Source organism: Oryctolagus cuniculus, chromosome 7, assembly GCF_051225735.1.
Source record: "Oryctolagus cuniculus isolate XC-2025 breed Fujian yellow rabbit chromosome 7, ASM5122573v1, whole genome shotgun sequence".
In the NCBI taxonomy this organism is placed as follows: domain Eukaryota; kingdom Metazoa; phylum Chordata; class Mammalia; order Lagomorpha; family Leporidae; genus Oryctolagus; species Oryctolagus cuniculus.
The window spans coordinates 29,888,530-29,910,314 of record NC_142873.1 but is presented as its reverse complement, the minus strand read 5'-3'; the positions used below and the strand labels follow the sequence as shown (position 1 = coordinate 29,910,314).

Below are 21,785 nucleotides of genomic sequence, written 5' to 3'. Positions count from 1 at the left end.
CTCTTTTACAGAATCCCAGAAACTGAATCACATGAAGGCAATCAAATTTTAAAAAATAAAAAAAAAAAGGGCCGGCGCCGTGGCTCACTAGGCTAATCCTCCGCCTAGTGGCGCCGGCACACCGGGTTCTAGTCCCGATCGGGGCACCAGATTCTGTCCTGGTTGCCCCTCTTCCAGGCCAGCTCTCTGCTGTGGCCAGGGAGTGCAGTGGAGGATGGCCCAAGTGCTTGGGCCCTGCACCCCATGGGAGACCAGGAAAAGCACCTGGCTCCTGGCTCCTGCCATCGGATCAGCGCGGTGCGCCGGCCGCAGCGCGCTGGCCGCGGCGGCCATTGGAGGGTGAACCAATGGCAAAGGAAGACCTTTCTCTCTGTCTCTCTCTCTCTCACTGTCCACTCTGCCTGTCAAAAAAAAAAAAAAAAAGCTGGAAACTTAACCAATTCAATTAGGCCAAATTTAGAAGGCTACAGAGTGGAATGTGTCTCCTTGGCTTTGGGCCTACTTAGCATCGAAACTTCCATTAGGATGGATATTAGGACTCTAAAAGAGGCGCTAGTAAGAATAACCCAATTCTTAAAAATAGGTAGTTTGATAAGACCTTGCTGCTATCATTCCTGTTTCAATTAGCATAGGGCCAATTCTGATGCCAAATTCACAAATTGGCTAATATTCTAATGCATGATTTTCTTCTTGGTTAATTAACTACAGACAACCCCAAAGTGTACCAAATCATCTTTTAGACATAAAATAAATTAGCTGTGAAATATTCTCCATGAAATATAATTTTTACAAGCAAAAACAACTTTGAAATACAGGATACTTTTTTTAAATTTTTTTTTTAAATTTTTTAACAGGCGGAGTGGACAGTGAAAGAGAGAGACAGAGAGAACGGTCTTCCTTTGCCGTTGGTTCACCCTCCAGTGGCTGCCCCGGCTGGTGTGCTGCGGCCGGCGCATTGCGCTGATCTGAAGCCAGGAGCCAGGTACTTCTCCTGGTCTCCCATGGGGTGCAGGGCCCAAGCACTTGGGCCATCCTCCACTGCACTCCCTGGCCACAGCAGAGAGCTGGCCTGGAAGAGGGGCAACCGTGACAGAATCCGAAGCCCCGATCGGGACTAGAACCCGGTGTGCCAGCGCCGCAGGCGGAGGATTAGCCTATTGAGCTGCGGCTCTGGCCGATACTTTTTTTTTTTTTTTTTTTTTTTTTGACAGGCAGAGTGGACAGTGAGAGAGAGAGACAGAGAGAAAGGTCTTCCTTTGCTGTTGGTTCACCCTCCAATGGCCGCCGCGGCTGGTGCATCGCGCTGATCCGATGGCAGGAGCCAGGTACTTCTCCTGGTCTCCCATGGGGTGCAGGGCCCAAGCACTTGGGCCATCCTCCACTGCACTCCCTGGCCACAGCAGAGAGCTGGCCTGGAAGAGGGGCAACTGGGAAAGAATCCGGTGCCCCGACCGGGACTAGAACCCGGTGTGCCGGCGCCGCAAGGCGGAGGATTAGCCTAGTGAGCCGCGGCGCCGGCCTAATACTTTTTTTAATAATAATTTTCTGCACAATTTGACAGAATATCTGGGTTTAAAGGCTGAGATGAAATTTTTAATCATCAGACTCATTTTTCTAATGAAGAAACAAAATTTCAGGAAGGACTATGCTATCAAGAACTCAATAGTAACGGTTTAATACATAAATCAATTACAAGAAAGGATAATTTCTAACAAAACTTCTAGGTTCTAATACTTCAAAAGACTAAGTTCTTTGGCCATTACAAGTGTATAAACAGTGGCCCCAGATATGAATACCAACATCTGCCCAGTGCCAGCCATTATAAGTAAACAGAAAATTGCAGAATCAACCAGATATAAGCAACAGAGCTAGTTCATTAACTTAAATTAGACCTAGACTTAAACTGGGGGAAAGTGCTTTGCTACTTAAACAATAATTGGGGTTCTCTTGTTTTGTAATGGATGATGTATGTGAATACTGGATTACTGGGAAGTCATTCTGCTTTACTTAAACATTGAAAGAGAATGGTAGTAGTAGTAATATAGGGCGAACGTTGCAATGCAGTGGGTTAAGTCACGTGTTGAATTGTTGGCAACCCATATCAGAGTCCCGGCTACTCTGTGTCCAATCCAGCTCCCTGCTAATGTGCCTGAAAAAGCAGTGGAAGATGGCCCAACTGCTTGAGCCCCTGCCACCCACGTGAGAGACCAGGATGGAGTTCTTGGCTTCCTACTTAGGCCTGGTTTTTGTTCTCTTTCTCTCTCTCTCTCTCTCTTTCTTTCTCTCTCTCTCTCTCTCTCTCTCTCCCTGTCACACTGCTGTTTAAATAAATAAATAAACCTTTAAAAATATAAAATATACATTTAAGAAAGTAATATTAATAACACAGTAGTAATCATAATGGTAATGATGCCTCCCACATAGCACTTTAAGTACTGGGTACTATACTAAGCACCCATGAATATACTCATGAATGTATGGTTACTCTCACTTTACAAATGAAGAAACAAGGTACAAAGAGGTGAAGTAATTTATCCAATGCCCCACAGCTAGTAAAAAACAAAGTCAGAATTCAAACTTACAAAGCCTGATTTCAGAGTAAAACTAGTTCGTTCCACTTAAAGAATTAAACTAACACATAGAAATGGTACCAAAGACATAAAAATTAACATTGAATAATTTTCAACTGAAAAAAGAATACAATAGTCACTTTGTTCTTCTTCCCTTTTAAAACCTGAGTCCTAAAATGACAATATATATTTTTCATCTTTGTATATATTACATCTTATTTTCCCACAACCTATCCCACTAAGTAAACTCTGTTTTTCTAGTTCCCATAGAAGTGAGAAATGAAACCACTGCATCCACGTAGATTAAGTACAGGACTAACAACTAGAGCTGCCTACATACACATGACTACTATTTGTGCCAAGAAATTCTTCCCAAAAAGATAAGGACCAAAATAAGTTAAATAAGTTCATTGTTTCTTCAAGAACTTTCTAAAAAATCATTTACTCCAACAATAGACTACTGAAACAATGCCCCTTTCAGGATATTCCTTCCATTCGGCAAACAACTCACTTATTAAAATACATATTCACAAGATTTGATAAAGATCACGGGCTAATCCAAAAATTATTATACCATGAACCTTGCCCATATTCAATAAGATTATTGTTTATAGCCCTTGTCTATATTACTGTGGAACAGCGGTCTTTCCACTTTTAACTTGTTGAACATTATGGTTAGTAGTGCATTAAAGCTGTGATTATAAAGCAAATTGAAATTGTTATTGTAAAAATTAAAGGAAAAAAAGGAAGGAAGGAGAGGGATTGAGGGAGAGAGGGAAGTACGGCTATCTTTGTAGAATTGTATGTACGAAATATATGAAATCTATTCTCTTCATATTAACAAAAATTTTAAAAAAGATCCACCTTAAACACTTCAAGATTACACCCCAAATTCTACAATATTCACCCATACCCTCTCTTATGTAGAGCTTAAGAAGATTCCATCAAGATTTGGTTCTTTCTAACTGTACAAAGTAAGCAATAAAATTAGTTTTGCTGCATCAACAGGCTTCTTTGAAGTTGGCATTCAACAGAAGAGAAAATCCTATTCCATTTCAGTTGTGCTCTTATCATCAAGTCCGTTCTAAATTTTTTTTCTTTCATGCTTACATTAAGCCACAGGTTAAATATTCTAGAAGATTTTTATGATTATAGAAAAAGGTAAATATAAACCAGAAATTCAAAGGGGAGCCAAATAAGAATCTGATAAAAGATTCAGTATGAGACTTCAAATTGCATTTGTTATAGCCACAGTTTAATCTAAATTAGGCTAATTACACAGTTTGAAACGGTCTTATGGTATCACTGAAATTCAGATTTAAAAAGAATAGAAAAGGAAAAAAAAAAAAGGAAAAGAAACTCTTGAAATGCCAAAGCTTATTTTGCCATTTGAGTGGATTCTATAAGAAAATTTTTGCCTCATTTAATTTACATACCTGAGTGTTATATATCAAATATGAATATATAAAATATTTAATCTTTAAAGAATAGCTTTAAAAATAATTCAAGCATTTATACACCCAAAAATTATCTATAACAAAATTAATCATTTTGATATCACTTTTCACTTATTTACAGTCATTTTATTAGACTTGTTATCTGTAGAATTGATATAATTAAATGTATAATTAATTAATCTGCATAATTCGTGAATGGTTAAGAATGTTAAGAATGTTATACTACTATAGTTTAATGATCTGTGATTACTTAAAAATTTACTGTATATGGTTAAATGATCATTTTTCCATTCAATTATTGTTTATAGCCATTGTCTATATTCCCACTAAACTAGAATTTTTTAGCTTAAAAAAAGTTTCTAACAAGGGCCGGCATCGTAGCTTAGCAGGTAAAGCTGATTCCACCAGCATCCCAAATGGGCATTGGTTCGAGTCCCAGCTGTTCCACTTCCAATCCAGCTCCCTGCTAATGGCCTGGGAAAAAAGCTGTGGAAGATGGCTCAAGTTCTTGAATCCCTGCACCCACGTGAATGACCTTGAAGAAACTCCTGGCTTCAGCCTGGCCCAGCCTTGGCTGTTGCATCCATTTGGGGAGCGAACCAGCAGATGGAAGATCTTTTTCTGAGTCTGTCTGTCTCCAACCCCTGTAACTCTGCCTTTCAAGTAATAAAATAAATCTTTACAAAAGATATTTCTAACCAGTCTTTATCCTAGTTGTACTTTATTTTGTCTCTTTCCATGCATCACACTTTTCCTTAGAAAAGATTATTTGGAAAACATTTAACAAAAACAGATAAAAGTAATAAGTTTTAGCATCCACAGTACATTGGGATGAATAAAGTTCACAATACTGCATTGTAGCATTATATATTTTATAAAGAAGAGCTGAAATAGTAGAACACAAAGAAAAGGAAATAGAAATGCTAGTAGCCTGATTTGATCAATTTATACTATACACATGTGTTCACATAATGTGCTGTAATTCATAAAAAATGTACAGTATTTTATACTAATCAATTTTTTAAAAAAATCAGGATTAAATCAGATAAGAACTAATAGAATAAAGCATTAAATTGGGAGCAGGCATTTAGCCTGGAATGGTAACAAACTCAGGTCTCACATCACAGTGCCTGGGGTCAATTCCTGGCTCCTGTTCCTGACTGCAGCTTTCAGTCACATCAGACCCTGGGAGAAAGCAGGTGATGGCTCAAGTAGTTTGATTCTGTCACCCATGTAGGAGATCAGGATTGAATTCTCATATCCTAGCTCCAGCACATGCCCAGTTCTAGCTGTTATGAGCTTTTGGAAAGTGAACAAGCACATGGAAGTTCTCTTCTTTGTGTGTGTGTGTATGTTTCAAACAAAAAATAATTTTCAAAATAAAATGTGTTTAGATAATTATTATGTCTATCTTCTAGTAAAAGTTTTTTAAAATATACTAATGTAGGGTCATTGTTGTGGCATTGCAGGTTAAGGCATAGCGATGCCAGCATCCCATGTGGATGCTGGTTCGATTCGCAGCTGCTCCACTTCAGATCCAGTTCTGTGCTAATACACCTGGGAAAGTAGTGGAAGATGGTCCAAGTCCTTGGGCCCCTGCACCCATGTGGAAGATCTAGAAGAAGCTTCTGACCTGGCTTCAGCCTGGCCCAGCCCTGGCCATTGCGGCCATTTGGGTAGTGAACCAGTGGGTGGAAGACCTCTCTCTCTCTCTCTCTCTCTCTCTTCCTCTGCCTCACCTTCTCTGTAACTCTTTCAAGTAAAAAAAAATCTTTAAAAAAAAAAAAGAGGCCTTTAACAAGGATTTCTCACATTGAAATATGTATGTCAAATATGTATGTGTCTGTGTAGGTATACACATGTGCATGTACATACAAATGTGTGTGTATACACATAAGTCATCTCCCCAGGTAAGAGAAATCACTGCAACATAAGATCCCAGTTATTTTTTTTTCATAGATTGCCAACACCAACCATTTCAATAATTACTATCACTCCCTATGGAGTATTACTTACTAATCATGTACCATGTTTTGCTATTAATGCTGTTGGAGCAATACAGTATAGGAGAAGCAACATGAAACTAAAAAGGGAGTAGGCTTACATCTGAGATTTCTTAATCTAAATCAGGGGAAATAACTTAATCTCATGAAGCCTCAGCTTACATATCTAGAAATGAGTAATAAACCCACCCATATGACATACTTGCAGTGAATACTGAAAGATACAATGTACAAGGTACAGGTCTCTCCCTGGTACACAGCAGCAATTTGTCCATAAATGTTTGTTACCTACTATGCATGTTACCTACTATGGTTCCTGATGATTATGGTCCTAAAGATCTATAAGATATTAAAGTACTTCCTAAATAATTAAAGAAGATTAATTATGCATCAAGATCTTTAGGTTCATATCCTTTCAACCAATAATTCTACTTCCAGGAAACCACCCAGAGGAAATAATTAGAGATATAAAATATTCACGTATAAAGATATTATTCAAAATTTCATTTTTAATATCAAAAATTAGACACAATCTAAGTATCCAAGTTTTATACTACATGTGTATGATTGCTACTAAATATTATATAAACTATTAAAATATGCATGAAGATAAAGGGCATCCAAAAATGCTCACAAAAATTAAATTAAAGCAATAGCCTATATACCTACATCTCAAGTATGTTAACAATTATATTCATGTGTATCTATGTATACACACACATAGAAATACAGAAGAAAAGAGTTTAGAGAAAATGCATCAAAATATTAACAATGACCATTTCTGAATGATGACAAAGCAGGTGATTTTTATGGCTTTCATTTTTATATGAATGAATTTTCCAATTCTACTGCACACATGAGTAACTTTGATACTCAGAAAACATAAAATATAAAAGTACACTGCATTACTTAATACAGTATTATTTTATTATTTAAGATAGTCTATATGTCATTTTATGCATTATTATTTAAAACAGTCCAGTTTTTAAAGACGATCTTTTTCATTGTACCTCATCTTCCAAAAAAATTTGGTATAGCTGACAAAAATATATACAAAAAACTAAAACATTATAAATGAAGAAATTAAGATAAAAATAAAGCAAAATGTAGAAACCCACTCATACACAGTAGATGTGTATACTTGTGTCATTTAAGAAACTGAGAACTGAAGGGAGTTTTTCAGCTTTCTCAGGAAGGATAGTATTGCAGTTATGGTAGACATTATTTTACATGTATATTAGGAGTGCTATTTAAATGAATTAAATGAATCACAGTTATGTGAATGGAAAGAAAGGAGGCAGATGCAGCACAGCAGGGAGACTATGACTCACACTGATATAGAATATTCTGTCTGAAGATCTGGAACACAGAAGCTTTCGGCTCCAAACTCAAAAGAAGATAAGGCCTTTGAAAGCCTGGTTGCTGGTATGGTTGGTTGAAGCTATGTATATACATTGAAATGTTACACTATACTCATTAAAAATGTGCAAGTGTTACATGTGAATCTAGATTTTTCTAAATGAATTTTAAAAAATGATCCAGGAATCAAGACCTATAAGAGGGTGACTGATATTGACAATATTCGAGAACCTAAGGAACATATTTTAAAAACACAGAAAGATACAGAGTTAGATATTCCCTTATATTTTGTTACCTTTATGCATATGCCTTCAACATGTAAAAAATCAAGAAAATAAAATGTAGGACATATACTGTATTCAACACAACACTTACCTTCACTGACAGCATGGGGCTTAATAATGCAACAGGTGCAATTGGTAAATTTAGCAGTATTTGCTGGTCCACAACCTCCATTCGAAGGAAAAAACAACTCCATTTCCTAAAGACAGAGAGAAATGACATTGATGTATAAAATCTTTTATCTTGAACATACAGAATACTTCTTCTTTTTTTTTTTTTATTTGACAGATAGAGTTAGTGACAGAGAGAGAGAGTGAGAGAGAGAGAGAGAGAGAGAGAGACAAAGGTCTTCCTTCTGTTGTTTTACCCCCCAAATGGCCGCTACGGCCAGAGCTACGCTGATCCGAAGCCAGGAGCCAGGTGCTTCTTCCTGGTCTCCCACACAGGTGCAGGGTCCAAGCACTTGGGCCATCCTCCACTGCCTTCCCAGGCCACAGCAGAGAGCTGGACTGAAAGAAGAGCAACCGCAACTAGAACTGGGCACCCATATGGCAGGCAGAGAATTAACAAAGTGAGCCACGGCGCCAGCCCCCAGAATACTTCTTTGACACAGAAAGAACTGTGCAGTATTTGTTAGTTTCATGATATAAATTGCTCCAAATTTATTTTACTTTTTAAAAAACATTTATTTATTTCAGAAGCAGAGTTACAGATAGGGAGAGACAGAGAGAGGTCTTCCATTCACTGGTTCACTCTCAAATGGCTGCAATGGCCAAGCTGGGCTGATCCGAAGCCAGGAGCCAGGAGCTTCTTCCTGGTCTCCCACACAGGTGCAGGGGCCCAAGCAATTGAGCCATCTTCTACTGCTTTCCCAGGCCATAGCAGAGAGCTGGATTGGAAGAGGAGCAGCTGGGACTAGAACCGGTACCCATATGGGATGCTGGTGCCTCAGGTGGAGGATTAACCTACTGTGCTGTGGTGCCGGCCCCTGAACCAAACCTTTAAAGAGGAACTAATCTCAATTCTTAAACTACTCAAAATAATCAAAAGGGATGATATCTTCTCAAACTGCTTCTATGAGGTCAGCATCACCTTAATTCCAAAAACACACACACACACAAAAAATACAACAAAGAAAGAGAACTAGAAACCAATATCAGGGCCAATGCCGTGGCACAGTAGGTTAATTCCCTGCCTGCTGTGCCAGCATCCCATATGGGCACCAGTTCTAGTCCAAGCTGCTCCTCTTCCAATCCAGCTCTCTGCTATGGCCTGGGAAAGCAGTAGAAGATGACCCAAGTGCTTGGGCCCCTGTACCCACATGGGAGATGGGGAAGAAACATCTGGCTCCTGGCTTCGGATCGGCATAGCTTCGGCTGCTGCAGACATTGGAGAATGAACCAACAGACGGTAGACCTCTCTCTCTGTCTCTCCTTCTCACTGTCTGTAACTCTACCTCTCAATAAATAAGTAAATAATCTTGAAAAAAAGGTAAAAAAAGAGAAAACAATATAATGGCTGAAAACAGATGCACAAATGCTCAATAAAATATTAGCTAATCAGATCCACAACATCAAAAAGATCATTCACCCAAAGAGGATTTATCCTTGAGATGCAAGGATGGTTTAACATATGCAAATCAATAAATGTGATACATAACATTAACAATTGAAGAATAAAAACCATATGCGATCTAAATTGACGCAGAGAAAGCACTGAATATAATACAACATCCTTTCATGCCAAAAACCTCAAACAAATTGAGTATAGAAGGAACATACACCAACATAATCAAGGTAATATATGACAAACCCACAGACACCATCGTATTGACTGGGGAAAAGCTGGAGGCATTTCCACTAAGATCCAGAACCAGGTAAGGATGCCCACTCTCACTATTACTATTATATGTTTCTGGAGGTTCTTTCCAGAAGTGCTTGGGCCCTGCACCTATATGGGAGACCAGGAGGAAGTACCTGGCTCCTGGCTTCCGATGGGTACAGCGGCCATATGGGGGGTGAACCAACGGAAGGAAGTCCTTTCTCTCTGTGTTTCTTCTCACTGTCTAACTCTGCCTGTCCAAAAAAAAAAAGAAAACATAGAGGTCATAGAGGACACAGTGCAAGAGATTGGCATAGGTAAAGACTTCTTAGATAAAACTCAAAAGCACAAAAATAGAGAAATGGGATTACCTCAAACTAAGAAGCTATTTACAGCAAAAGAAACATTCAACATTCAACAAACTGAAGAGGCAATTGATAGAATGGGAGAAAACATTTGCAATCTATACATCTGATAAAGGATTAATACCCAGAATATATAAGGAACTCAAGAAACTCAACAACAACAAAACAAACAATTCAGTCAAGAAGTGGTCTAAGGATGTGGACAGGCATGTTTCAAAGGATGAAATACAAATGGCCAATAGACACATGAAAAGATGCTCAGGCTCTCTAGACATCAGGGAAATGCAAATAAATACCACCATAAAGTTTCACTTTATCCTAGTTAGAATGGCTAATATCCAGAAGTCAAAAATTACAAATGCTAGAGAGGATTTGGAGAAAAAGCTACCTTAATACATTATTGGCAGAAATAAAACCAGCACTACCATTATAGAAGACAATATGGATATTCCTCAGAAATCTGAAAATAGAACTACCATATGACCAAGCCATCCCACTCCTAGGAATTTATCCAAAGAAAATGAAATCAATATATGAAAGAGTTATCTGTACCCCCATGTTTATTGCAGCTCAATTCACAATAGCTAAAATATGGAATCAATCAAGCTGTCCATCAATTGATGACTGACTGGAAAAAGAAAATGAAGTATATTAAAAATATGGAATCAATCAAGCTGTCCATCAATTGATGACTGACTGGAAAAAGAAAATGAAGTATGTTATATATACACAATAGAATACTACTCATCCTTGAAGAAGAATAAGGGCTATGTAGGGATTCAGGAGAAGATGGTGATCTCCAAAGCAGTTCAAGTTCCACATAATTTTCACTTGTTTGAAGAAACTGAAGATGGACAAAAGGACTAGGTGATGGTATAGTCAGCTGGGGCCTTGAAGATATGACACTGATGGTGGACTGACATGATTATTGGGCCACCAAGGACAAATTACAAGAACAGAATACATAGCCTAAAAGTAGAATGTGGACTTAAATACCCAGAATCTTCTCCATTTGTTAGATTTGTAATAAAAATTAATATGAATGGGATAAATAATTCCAGTGGTATGGTGGATGCACAGAACATACCAATATTTGTAAAATGGCAAAATTAATATAGTGGTTTTTTTTTTAATTTATTTGACAGGTAGAGTTACAGACAGTGAGAGAGAGAGACAGAGAGAAAGGTCTTCCTTCCGTTGGTTCACTCCCCAAATGGCCGCTGTAGCCAGCACTGCGCTGATCCGAAGCCAGGAGCCAGGCATTTCTTCCTGGTCTCTCATGAGGGTGCAGAGACCCAAGCACTTGGGTCATCCTCCACTGCCCTCCTAGGCTACAGCAGAGAGCTGGACTTTAAGAGGAGCAACCGGGACTAGAACTGGGCGTCCATAAGTGATGCCGGCACCGCAGGCGGAGGACTAACCAAGTGAGCCACGGTGCCGGCCCCAAAATTAATATAGTATTAAAGTTGTACTAGAGGAGCTAAGGCATCTAATAGTGTCCAAAGACAATATGAAGCTTCCACAGTCCACAGAAGGACAAACATAACAATAAATTTTAGTGGGTCTCAAACTTGTCTTAAATAAACAACCTTCTACTCATATTAATGTCTTGACTACACATCACAATGCAAAATACCCACACATCCAGTAAAGAATTCCAGCTGATACATGTAATCTAGACATCCCTAAGAATATATTTAACATTGTGCACTCATTATGTTTTCAGGTAATGGGAGGAAAAAATGCAGCACAATTTTTCTTTCTATTGTTGAGGCACTGCCATTTAAATGTAAATTTGGAGTGCTTCAAACAGGATTCGGGTTTACAAGACACAGGCATGGTGAGAAGTGTCAGAAGGAAGTGGAAAGTTGTGTGTTTCTGAAAAGTAAAAATCCCAAGAAGGACAAACAGAAGTGGCATGCTTTATCCACCTTACTTACTAAGAGTTGCAACTAAAATTGTTTAAAGTAGCAGGTACAATGAAACTGTCAAAAATTGTGTTAAAATTTGAAGCGGTATGGGTGCTGACCACTAGTAGTATAAAAAATATGTTCAGGATTTTTTTGATGCTTATATTTATAATTAAAAAAATGTCGGGGGATCAATGAATTTCTATTAAAAGCTGTCCCTGTGTGTTACATGTAATAGATATGGTGAATATTTGTTTACAGTTTTTGTTTAACAAGCCATGCAATTCAGTTTAAGTGAAGTCAATAAAAAAGGAAATAGGTGTATTTATATGTTATTTTAAGATTATAAATTAAGTAAGAATTAAAATATAAAAAAATGTGGAGTGTGTGTGTGTGTGTGTGTGTGTGTTGAGGTGGGGAATGAAATCCTCTTTTGCAACAAAATGGATGTAATTGGACACCATTATGTTTAGTGAAATAAGGCAGTCTCAGAAAGACAAATACCATATATTTTATCTGATTTGTTATCATTAATATAGAGTACAAAAATGCAATGTATATGAGTGAAATTAACATATTGAGATTCCATTATTATTTATAGCACTTGTCTACACACCTGAGACTACACACTCTTATCTACTTACAACTTGTTGAATTCTTTATTTAGTGGAAGGTTAAACTTACGATTATAAAGTGAGTTGAAAGTATATCACCACAAAAATTAAAAGGAAAATCAAAAAAGAAATAGAAGAGAGGGTGATAGGGAGGGAGAATGGGAAATATTGTTATGTTCTTAAAACTGTATATATGAAATACATGAAATTTGTTCTCTTTATATAAATAATAACAATAATAATAATAAATCGGATCAGTGCGGTGCACCGGCCGCGGCAGCCATTGGAGGGTGAACCAACGGCAAAGGAAGACCTTTGTCTCTGTCTCTCTCTCTCTCACTGTCCACTATGCCTGTCAAAAAAAAAAAAAAAAAGAAAAGAAAAAAAAAGAAAGAAATCTAAGTGCATAAAATAGGAAAATTATGTTCAAGGCAATTTTTTAAAGTTTTTTTAAATTTTATTATTTTTATTTGAGAGAGAGTAGGCAAGTTTCTATCTTCTGGTTCACTCCAAACTCTCTGCAATGGCTGGGGATGGACTGGTGAGAAACCCAGGAGCCAGGAACACAGTCCACATATGCCATATGGGTGGCAAAAATTCAAATATTTTATTTTATTTTTTTAAGATTTATTTATTTATTTGAAAGGTAAAGTTACAATGGGGGGTAAGCCATTGTAATCCATAAGCCGTACTTTGGAAATTTATATTCATTAAATAAAAGTTAAAAAAAAAAACCTTTAAAAGATACGAATTAATATGTAGTTAGTAATGTAAAAAAAAAATAAAAAGATTACATTGGCATAGGTAAAAAAAAAAAAAGAAAGAAAGGTAAAGTTACAGAGAGGCAGAGGCAGAGAAAGGTCTTCCATCCACTGCTGGTTCACGCCCCACATGGATGCAACAGCCAGAGCTGGGCTGATCCGAAGCCAGATACCTGGAGCTTCTTCTGGGTATCCCACACGGGTGCAGGAGCCCTAAGACTTGGACCATATTCCACTACTTTCCCAGGCACATTAGCAGGAAGCTGGATCAGCAGTGGAGCAGCCAGGACTCAAACCAGCGCCCATATGAGATGCCAGCACTACAGGTGGCAGCTTTATCACTATGCCACAGTGCTGGCACCCCAAATATTTCAGCCATCACTGCTTCTTCTCAAGATCTACATTAGTAGGAAAATAGAGCCAGGAGTCAAGAGCTGAGAATTTAATCCAGGCAGTCCAATGTTGGATATCATAATCACTATGCTAAACAACTACTCTGCAATATTGTTTATAGTCCTTACAGATTTTTCTGCTGAACTATGATCTTTTTACTTTTTATTTGTTCAATTCTTTATTTAGTGGAGAATTAAGCCTTTGACTATAATGTACATTTAAAATGTTATCTCAAAAACAATAAATACAATATTAAGTAAAAAAAAAAAAAAAGACTTCTTGCACTGGTGCTGTGGCGCCTGCATCCCATATGGGCACTTGTTCAAGACCTGGCTGCTCCACTTCTGAATTAGCTCCTTGTTAATGTGCCTGAGAAAGCAGTGGAAGATGGCTCAATTGGTTGGGCCCCTGCACCCACATTTCGGACTCAGAAGAAGCTCCTGGCTCCTGTCTTTGACCTGGTACAACACTTGCCATTATAGCCATCTGGGAAGTGAGCCAGCAGATGAAAGATCTCTCTCTCTCTCTCTCTCTCATTCTCTCTCTCTCTCTCCCCCCACTCTGTAATTCTGCCATTAAAATAAATATTTTTTTAAATAATAGGAGAAAGAATAACAGTAGCTAACTTTGTAAAAGTTGTTCTACGACAAAAACAAATTTTAAAAAATCATCTGTAAACTCTATGTGCATATACAAATATGCAACTTTAGTACCTTCATTATATATATATATATACTTGCAATAAAAACATAAGCACACACATATAATAAGGTTATAACTTTATCACTTAAAAGTATAAACTACTTTATATTTTTTAATCTGCTTATTTTCAGCATTAACAACATTATTTATATAAATGTACAATCTATAATCACTATCCAACAAAGATACAGTTTGGCTGGACTCAGAGTCAAAACTCATAGTATTTCCTAATAGGATGAAGACTATCTGAAAGACATTCTGAGAAAAATACCATAGTGATATGCTGACATATCATATATCATATTTTCCCATTTCTTTCTACTTTTATTTATATTATGTCAAAGCTCTTAAGGAGATCTTTAGGAAAATATTCTTTACTAATGAGAAATAGCCTGGGTGCTTAATGACCAATGTTAGAAGAATTCATTCATCCAGTAAATATTTATTAAGCATTGACATGTGCAGAAAGGTTATAATGATCAAAACAAAACAAAGATCCATGCCTACATTGGACTCACTAGTGGAATCATCTAGTATATTTACACAGAGAGAGCCCAAGTAACCTGAAATACCACAAGCAAATGAGGGTACTTCAAAAGTCTTGTGGAAGATAAAATTAAAAGTTTTTCTTGTGCAAAAAAGTTTTTAAATCCATGCATACAAAGGATCTTCAAAAAGCTCATGGCAAACACATATTTTGAAAAAACTATGCATAAATTTTAAATCGTTTTCTCCAAAATAAACTTAGCTTTTAATTCCATTTTTCCATACACTGAGGTACTTTTGTATTTTTTCCAGTTTGTTAAATAAACCAGTGGAAACAAACAACAAAGACATGGATTGGGGTAAGGTAGTAATGGAGGAAATGTAAGGAGAAAAACAAAGCATGTGGTCAGTGACTTCCATACCAGTGTCAATTATTGCCTTAATGATTTATGTCTATCACATTTTTAAAATAAATTAACATATCTGGTTGGTGATTTAACTGTATCTCAGCTTTTTTCTTCTACTTCACTGATGACTCCTTCTCAACTTCGTTTGCTACTTTCTCCTCTTAAATATTTGACCTGCATACAAGGCTCTATCTTTGTTCATCTTTCCTTCTCTATCTACAACCACCCCCCCTTAGTAATCCAATCAATCTTGTGGCTTTAAATACTATCTATGTGTTAATAAGCCCCATATTTATGCCTGTAGCCCAGAATTCTCCCCCGAACTCCAAACTTACATCCTCATTTCTTTGGCTCAACATCTCTACTTGGATGACTAACATGTATATTAACTTTGCAAATACACAGGCTGCAACTCTTGGCTTTATTCCCATACTGATTCTATCCACACATCCTACTGATTGCCAATTTCTGCTCCCATAAACTCTATCTGTTCAGTTGCTCAGGCTAAAAAACTTGGGAATAATTTTTGCTGTTTATCTTTTTCTCATAGGCTGAATTCAAACTGACAGGAAATCTCGTTCACCCTTCAACTATTAAAATACTTTAAAATACATTTATATACTTTTCTCATTGCTACCACCCCAGCCTCAGCCATCATCTCTCTGAATTATTGCAACAGACTCTTGATTAGGCTACCTATTTCTATTCTTGCCCTCTCCAGCCATTCTCAATGCAACACTCAGACTAATCCTTTTAAATGCCAAGTAAAACATGTCAGCCCCCTTCTCAGAACCCTGAAACGACTATTTCTCTCAGACAAAAGCCGAAAGTACTACAATCGTCTTTAAGACCAGACGACCTCTCCCTTGATTATTTCTATGATCTCATCACTCTTGCCCCACCGACCCTCATTCCAATTGACCAACATTGCCGCATTCACTGTTTGTGGAACATCCCACAAAGAAATATTCAAGGAATAGTATGATAGTGTTCCCAGAACATGGAGATTAAGGTAGAGACTGGTCAAAGATAAAAATACAAAGACAGAGGCCAGATCAGTTAGAGCATTAGAGGCTACAATAAAGGCTTTAGATTTTATTCCAAGAGACAGAAATTGAAGAGTTTTCAACAGGTGAATGTTAATCTGATTTATTTTAAGAAAACCTGGGGGCCGGCACTGTGGCTCACTTGGTTAATCCTCCACCTGCGGCGCTGGCATCCCATATGTGTGCCCGGGTTCTAGTTTTGGTTGCTCCTGTTCCAGTCCAGCTCTCTGCTGTGGCCTGGGAGGGTAGTAGAGGATGGCCCAAGTGCTTGGGCCCCTGCACCGTGCAGGAGACCAGGAAGAAGCACCTGGCTCCTGGCTTCGGATTGGCGCAGTGCCGGCCATGGCGGCCATTTGGGGAGTAAACCAATGGAAGGAAGACCTTTCTCTTTGTCTCTCTCTCTCACTGTCTATAACTCTACCTGTAAAATAAAAAACAAAAAACAAAAAACAAACAAAAAAAGCAACACCTCTTAAAAAAGCCTCTTAAAAAAAAAGAAAACCATTGGGCATACTTAATTTTTCCTGGGCAAGGAACATATTAAAACACTGAGTGTAAGATAAAAGAATAATTAGGAGGTTACTGCTGCAGTTCTAGCAAAACAGAAAAATGAATTTGACCACAATGATCAGATTCAGAGTCTGAAAGTGGAGCTAAAGGACTTGCTGATGAAATTACAAGAAAAAAATACATTATTCTAAAATAGTCTAGCATAATGTTATTGCAAGTATGGCTAGGTTGAATCATCTTAATTAGGCTGAAAAACTTCTCATGATGCTAATAATAAATTTTTACTTCATTAATTTAACCTCAGTATAAAGTCAATGCAACACTTTATATTTAAAAAAAATAACGAATAAATATAGGGAAACTTTTTTAGAAACACTAGCTATATCGTAGGAAAATGAAAAAATCTTATTGAAAACACTGTTAAGTCTGAATCAAAGAAATAATATATCAAATGATTTTTAAAAATATTTACTACCCATAAACTAGCATTCTTACATGAATTCAATAATTCAAAGATCTGTGGCTTTCAATAATTCAAGTCTTTGGAAAAAAGTGTTTAAGTTGGAGAACAATTTTGGCTATGAGCAGGTTACCAGTTCATAAAGGAGACTTAATTGTTTGTTTTAAAATTTTTTTATTTTTTTAAAGATTTTATTTATTTATTTGAGAGGAAGAGTTACAGAAAATGAGAAGGAGAGACAGAGAAAGAGGTCTTCCTTCCATTGGTTCACTCCCCAAATGGCTGCAACAGCCAGAGCTGCGTTGATCTGAAGCCAGGAGCCAGGAGCTTCTTCTGGTCTCCCATACAGGTGCAGGGGCCCAAACACTTGGGCCATCTTTTACTGCTTTCCCAGGCCATAGCAGAGAGCTGGATTGGAAGAGGTGCAGCCAGGACTAGAACTGGCACCCATATGGGATACCGGCACCACAGGTGGAGGATTAATCTACTGTGCCACAGCGCTGGCCCCAAGGGGACTTAATTGTATCATTAAAACCTTGTTTGATCATAAGCAAAAGGTCAAAAGTTCTCTCATTACTAGATCAGCCACATAAATCCACAAGTCACCAATAGTAGAAATGCTTTACATTTGCATAAAACATTTAGCAATACTAAAATAGAACTAAAATATATATTTTTGAGAAAACACCTTACTCTGGCAGCTGAAGTGAAAGAATCAGGGCCATGAGCTGCATTCCTTATGCCATCAGTTCCAAAGAGGGCTCTAATGCTTCCAGAAGCATCTGTACGTGCCACCCCAGAGTTTGCAGGTCCAAGTAGTCTTTTCCATTCACATATGGCATCATCCCTTAAAATCTCCATGGCAATTATAGGACCACTTGAAATAAACTGGATCAGCTCACTATAAATCAGGATAAAAAAGATCAATTTGTTTATTTTTTCTGACAAATTAGGAATCTCTCTTAACAACAACGACATATTTAAATTTGTGATACAGACATGAGCATTTTGATCTCAGAACTATAGACATAGCGAAATTTACGTGGTTAGATTTTCATAAATTGACTGTTACATAGTTTTCAGATTCACTACAAATCACTACAGTAGCAACGTTAAATCAATTACTATTGGCAAAAAAAATCACTATTTTGTTGAATGAAGACTATTTCATCGACTGAAAATGCATATTGCTTATCTGTTTTCCCCATTGCTCTAAAAATAATAGGATTTTCCTTTTTTTTAATTTTATGTGGGTTACCCTTAAAATTGAGTAAACTTTTTTAATATAAGAAGTTATAAATGATATCTTATAAATTTTCAATGAGAATTCCATTAGTTTTGTGTAGAACTATTATCATTCAAAGACTGAAAAAGAACTCTGAATCAATACACATTCAATTGGATTAGTGACTAAGAGGAAAGAAAGACACAGACCTTCAAGAAACATCCATTTATTGGTGTAAAAGCTACTCTGGGTATCCTATCCTAAATTATTAAAGGGTACACACAAGTTCTTGATTGAAAACCCAGCACTGAGTCACAGTCCCTCAAGGCATGAAACATAGTGCTTCATTTTATTTTTCCAGTTTTATATCTGTACTAGGCAGCAAGAAACTTAACCATGAATAAGTGATACCCTTATTTAAGCAAGTGTTAGCAAGAATAAAGTACTTCTTAAAGTAAGGCCAGGTTTCCCTCTCATCCAAAGAGGACAGAAGTCAGCTTCCTCCTGGAGAAAGGATCATGACTGGCCCTTCTGTTCCTTTATGACTGTTCTTGCAAATGTCCTTCTCTGGTATATCATGTTTCAGGAGCTAAATCCCTTCAGTACAAGAAGTATTCCTCCCCAAGGGGCCCGCAGTCATACACATTCTCCTAGGCCTCAGCTGCCTTGGTAAAAACCAGCTGTTAGATTTTAGAAACCCCAACAGAGATCTAATCCATTTTACCCATTCAATAAATATTTACTTTTTAAGATTTATTTATTTGTTTATTTGAAAGGCACAGTGGCAGAGAAAGGGACAGATAGACAGAAAGAGATCTTTCATTTGCTGGTTCACTCCCTAAGTTACCAGACTAGCAGAATGGCCAGAGCCTAGAACAGGCAGCAGTCAGGAGCATGGAAATCCATCTGGATCTCCCATATGGGTTGTGGGGCCCAAGCAGCTGGGCCATCTTCTGCTGCCTTCTGCTCCCAAGTGTCTTTAGCAGGAAACTAGATTGCAAGCAGAGCAGCCATGACCCAAACCAGTGCTCTGATATGAGATGCTGGCATTGCAAATGAAGGCCTAATCAGCAGCACCATAATACTGGCTCCCATTCAATAAACATTTAATGACTACCTACTATGTGTCAGAATCTATGCTAATAAGCCCAAGCATGTAGCATGAAATTCAAGGAATGGGGTGTCTGATTATAAGATACTGCTTCGTGAAATAATTTCCAATAAAGGCAGCTAGTGAAACTAAACAACTACTTAATTAACCCATTTAATATAATATACTGCATATGAAATACTTAAAAGACATTAACTAGAAGTTGTAATTCAATGCTATGAACATTTACTAAGAAAAATTTCCTAGAAAACAGTATATTCCAATAGTACAAGGGTTAATAATATTCTACAATTGTTGATTTTAAGCGATCCTGGGCTGTGGTACAATGGGTTAAGCTGCTGCTGTTGGTGATGCCAGCATCCCATACCAGAGTTCCAGTTCAATTTCTGGATACTTTATTTGAAACACAGCTTTCTGCTAATGCATCAAGGAAGGCAGTGGAAGATGGCCCAAGAACTTGGGCCCCTGCCACTCATGTGGGAGACAAGGGTGGAGACAGCCTGGTCCAGAACTGGCTGCTGTGACCATTTGTGGAGTGAACCAAGCAAATGAGATCTCAATCTCTTTCTCCCTCTCTTTTTCTCTCTCTATTCCTGCCATTCAATTAAATGAATGAATCTTTAAAAAATAAATTATCTATAACATGATAATTTTCTTATATAAAGCTTTACAAAAATACTACTTGTGCAGTATACCAAAAGGTTTGTCTATTGTAGCAGTTTGCTATTACAACATTTCTTTCTTATTAGAAATGTAAATGCTTCCTTGTCAATAGTAATATCAATATGTACAATATCCAGTTAAATTTATATCCAAAATAATTAGAATATATATTCAGTTTCTGACATATTTTACTTGTTATACTTCAGAGAACAAAATATATACAAAATCATTTGGCTGAAATATCAACATTCTATGAACTTTGTTTTAAGCATTTAAGAATATCAAAATAGGGAACTTGAAAAGCACAAGGAAAATTCTCAAAATACAATTATCACTATCTTTGAATTCACTGAAATCTAAAAATAAAGCTATTCCTTATAAAGTAAACAAATTCCCATTTGATACTGGCTGAAATTTAAGATATTTAAGGATGAGATGTAAGAAATCTTATCTAATGAAATAACAGAGAAAAAATTTCTTAGAACATAATTTGTACAGTTACAAATGTTACTATAATCCATCTGACATATAACTCATGCAACAAACCTTTAAATTATAAAAATCTAAGTATATTCTTTTAGCTTTCTAGGACAATTTTCTTTATATACCCCTAAATCCCAAGTTAAACACCTACTTAAAAAAGGGTTTTGATTGGTGGTCTACATGAAAATCCATTGCTTCTTTTCTATAAAATAATAAAAAAGTATTAAGAAAAGTATTAAGAAAAGTATGTAAGAAAATTATTATTTAAATTATATTAATAATACAAGTATTAAATACTATAAATTTATATTTATTTAATCTGTGGATTCATTAATGATTTTCAACAAACATCCTATCAAATATTCCTTCTTTTTAAATGTTTTTTCAAGAAGAGAATGATCCAACATGGGAAGCGGGATACACAGCAGACTCATAGAATGGCAGATGTCCTAAATAGCACTCTGGCCTCAGAATCAGCCCTTAAGGCTTTTGGATCTGGCTGAAAAGCCCATGAGAGTATTTCAGGCATGGAAAGCCAAGACACTGTGGCAAAAAACAAACAAACAAACAAACACACAACAACCACCAACCTAAATGAAAGATCTCTGTGAATGAGATCCCAGCAGAAAGAACGGGTCATCAAAGAAGGTGGTACCTTTCTGGGAAGGGAGGAGAGAACTTCCACTTTGACTATGACCTTGTCTAAATAAGATTGGAGTTGGCCAACTCAAAAGGCTTCCATAGCCTTGGCAACTCATGACAAGAGCCTTGGGTGATTACTGACATCATAAATAAGAGAGTCAATTGTTAAATCAACAACAGGAGTCATGTGCACTTACTCCCCCTGTAGTATCTCCGTCCTTAATGTGTTGTACTATGCGAATTAATGGTAAAACTACTACTCAAACAGTACTTTATACTTTGTGTATCTGTGTGGGTGCAAACTGTTATAATTTTTACTTAATGTATACTAAATTGATCTTCTGTATATAAAGACAATTGAAAATGTATCTTGATATGAATGGGATAGGAAAGGGAGCAGGAGATGGGAGGCTTGCAGGTGGGAGAGAAGTTATGGGGGTTGGGGGAGCCACTGTAATCCAAAAACTGTACTTTGGAAATTTATATTTATTAAATGAAAATAAAAAATAAAAAAA

At 37.0% G+C, this 21,785-nt stretch overlaps 1 protein-coding gene and 1 pseudogene across 12 annotated transcripts in view; one reads left to right on the top strand and one right to left on the bottom strand.

The window, feature by feature from the left end:
- The window catches only part of NME7 (NME/NM23 family member 7), a 248,143-nt gene that overhangs the window by 155,835 nt on the left and 70,523 nt on the right, over window positions 1-21,785 (bottom strand). For 10 of the 12 annotated variants that reach the window (XM_002715560.6, XM_008264107.5, XM_089299605.1 and 7 more), the window contains 3 exons: window positions 20,780-20,830; window positions 17,840-18,047; window positions 7,765-7,870 (listed from right to left, as the gene is read on the bottom strand). In XM_002715560.6, coding sequence (XP_002715606.1) covers window positions 7,765-7,870; window positions 17,840-18,047; window positions 20,780-20,830 — 365 coding nt within the window. The remainder of the gene's footprint in view (window positions 1-7,764; window positions 7,871-17,839; window positions 18,048-20,779; window positions 20,831-21,785) is intronic. The other 2 variants (XM_089299600.1, XM_089299607.1) reach the window with 1 other exon arrangement.
- Window positions 10,647-11,403, top strand: LOC100355387 (ubiquitin-conjugating enzyme E2 variant 2-like; annotated as a pseudogene).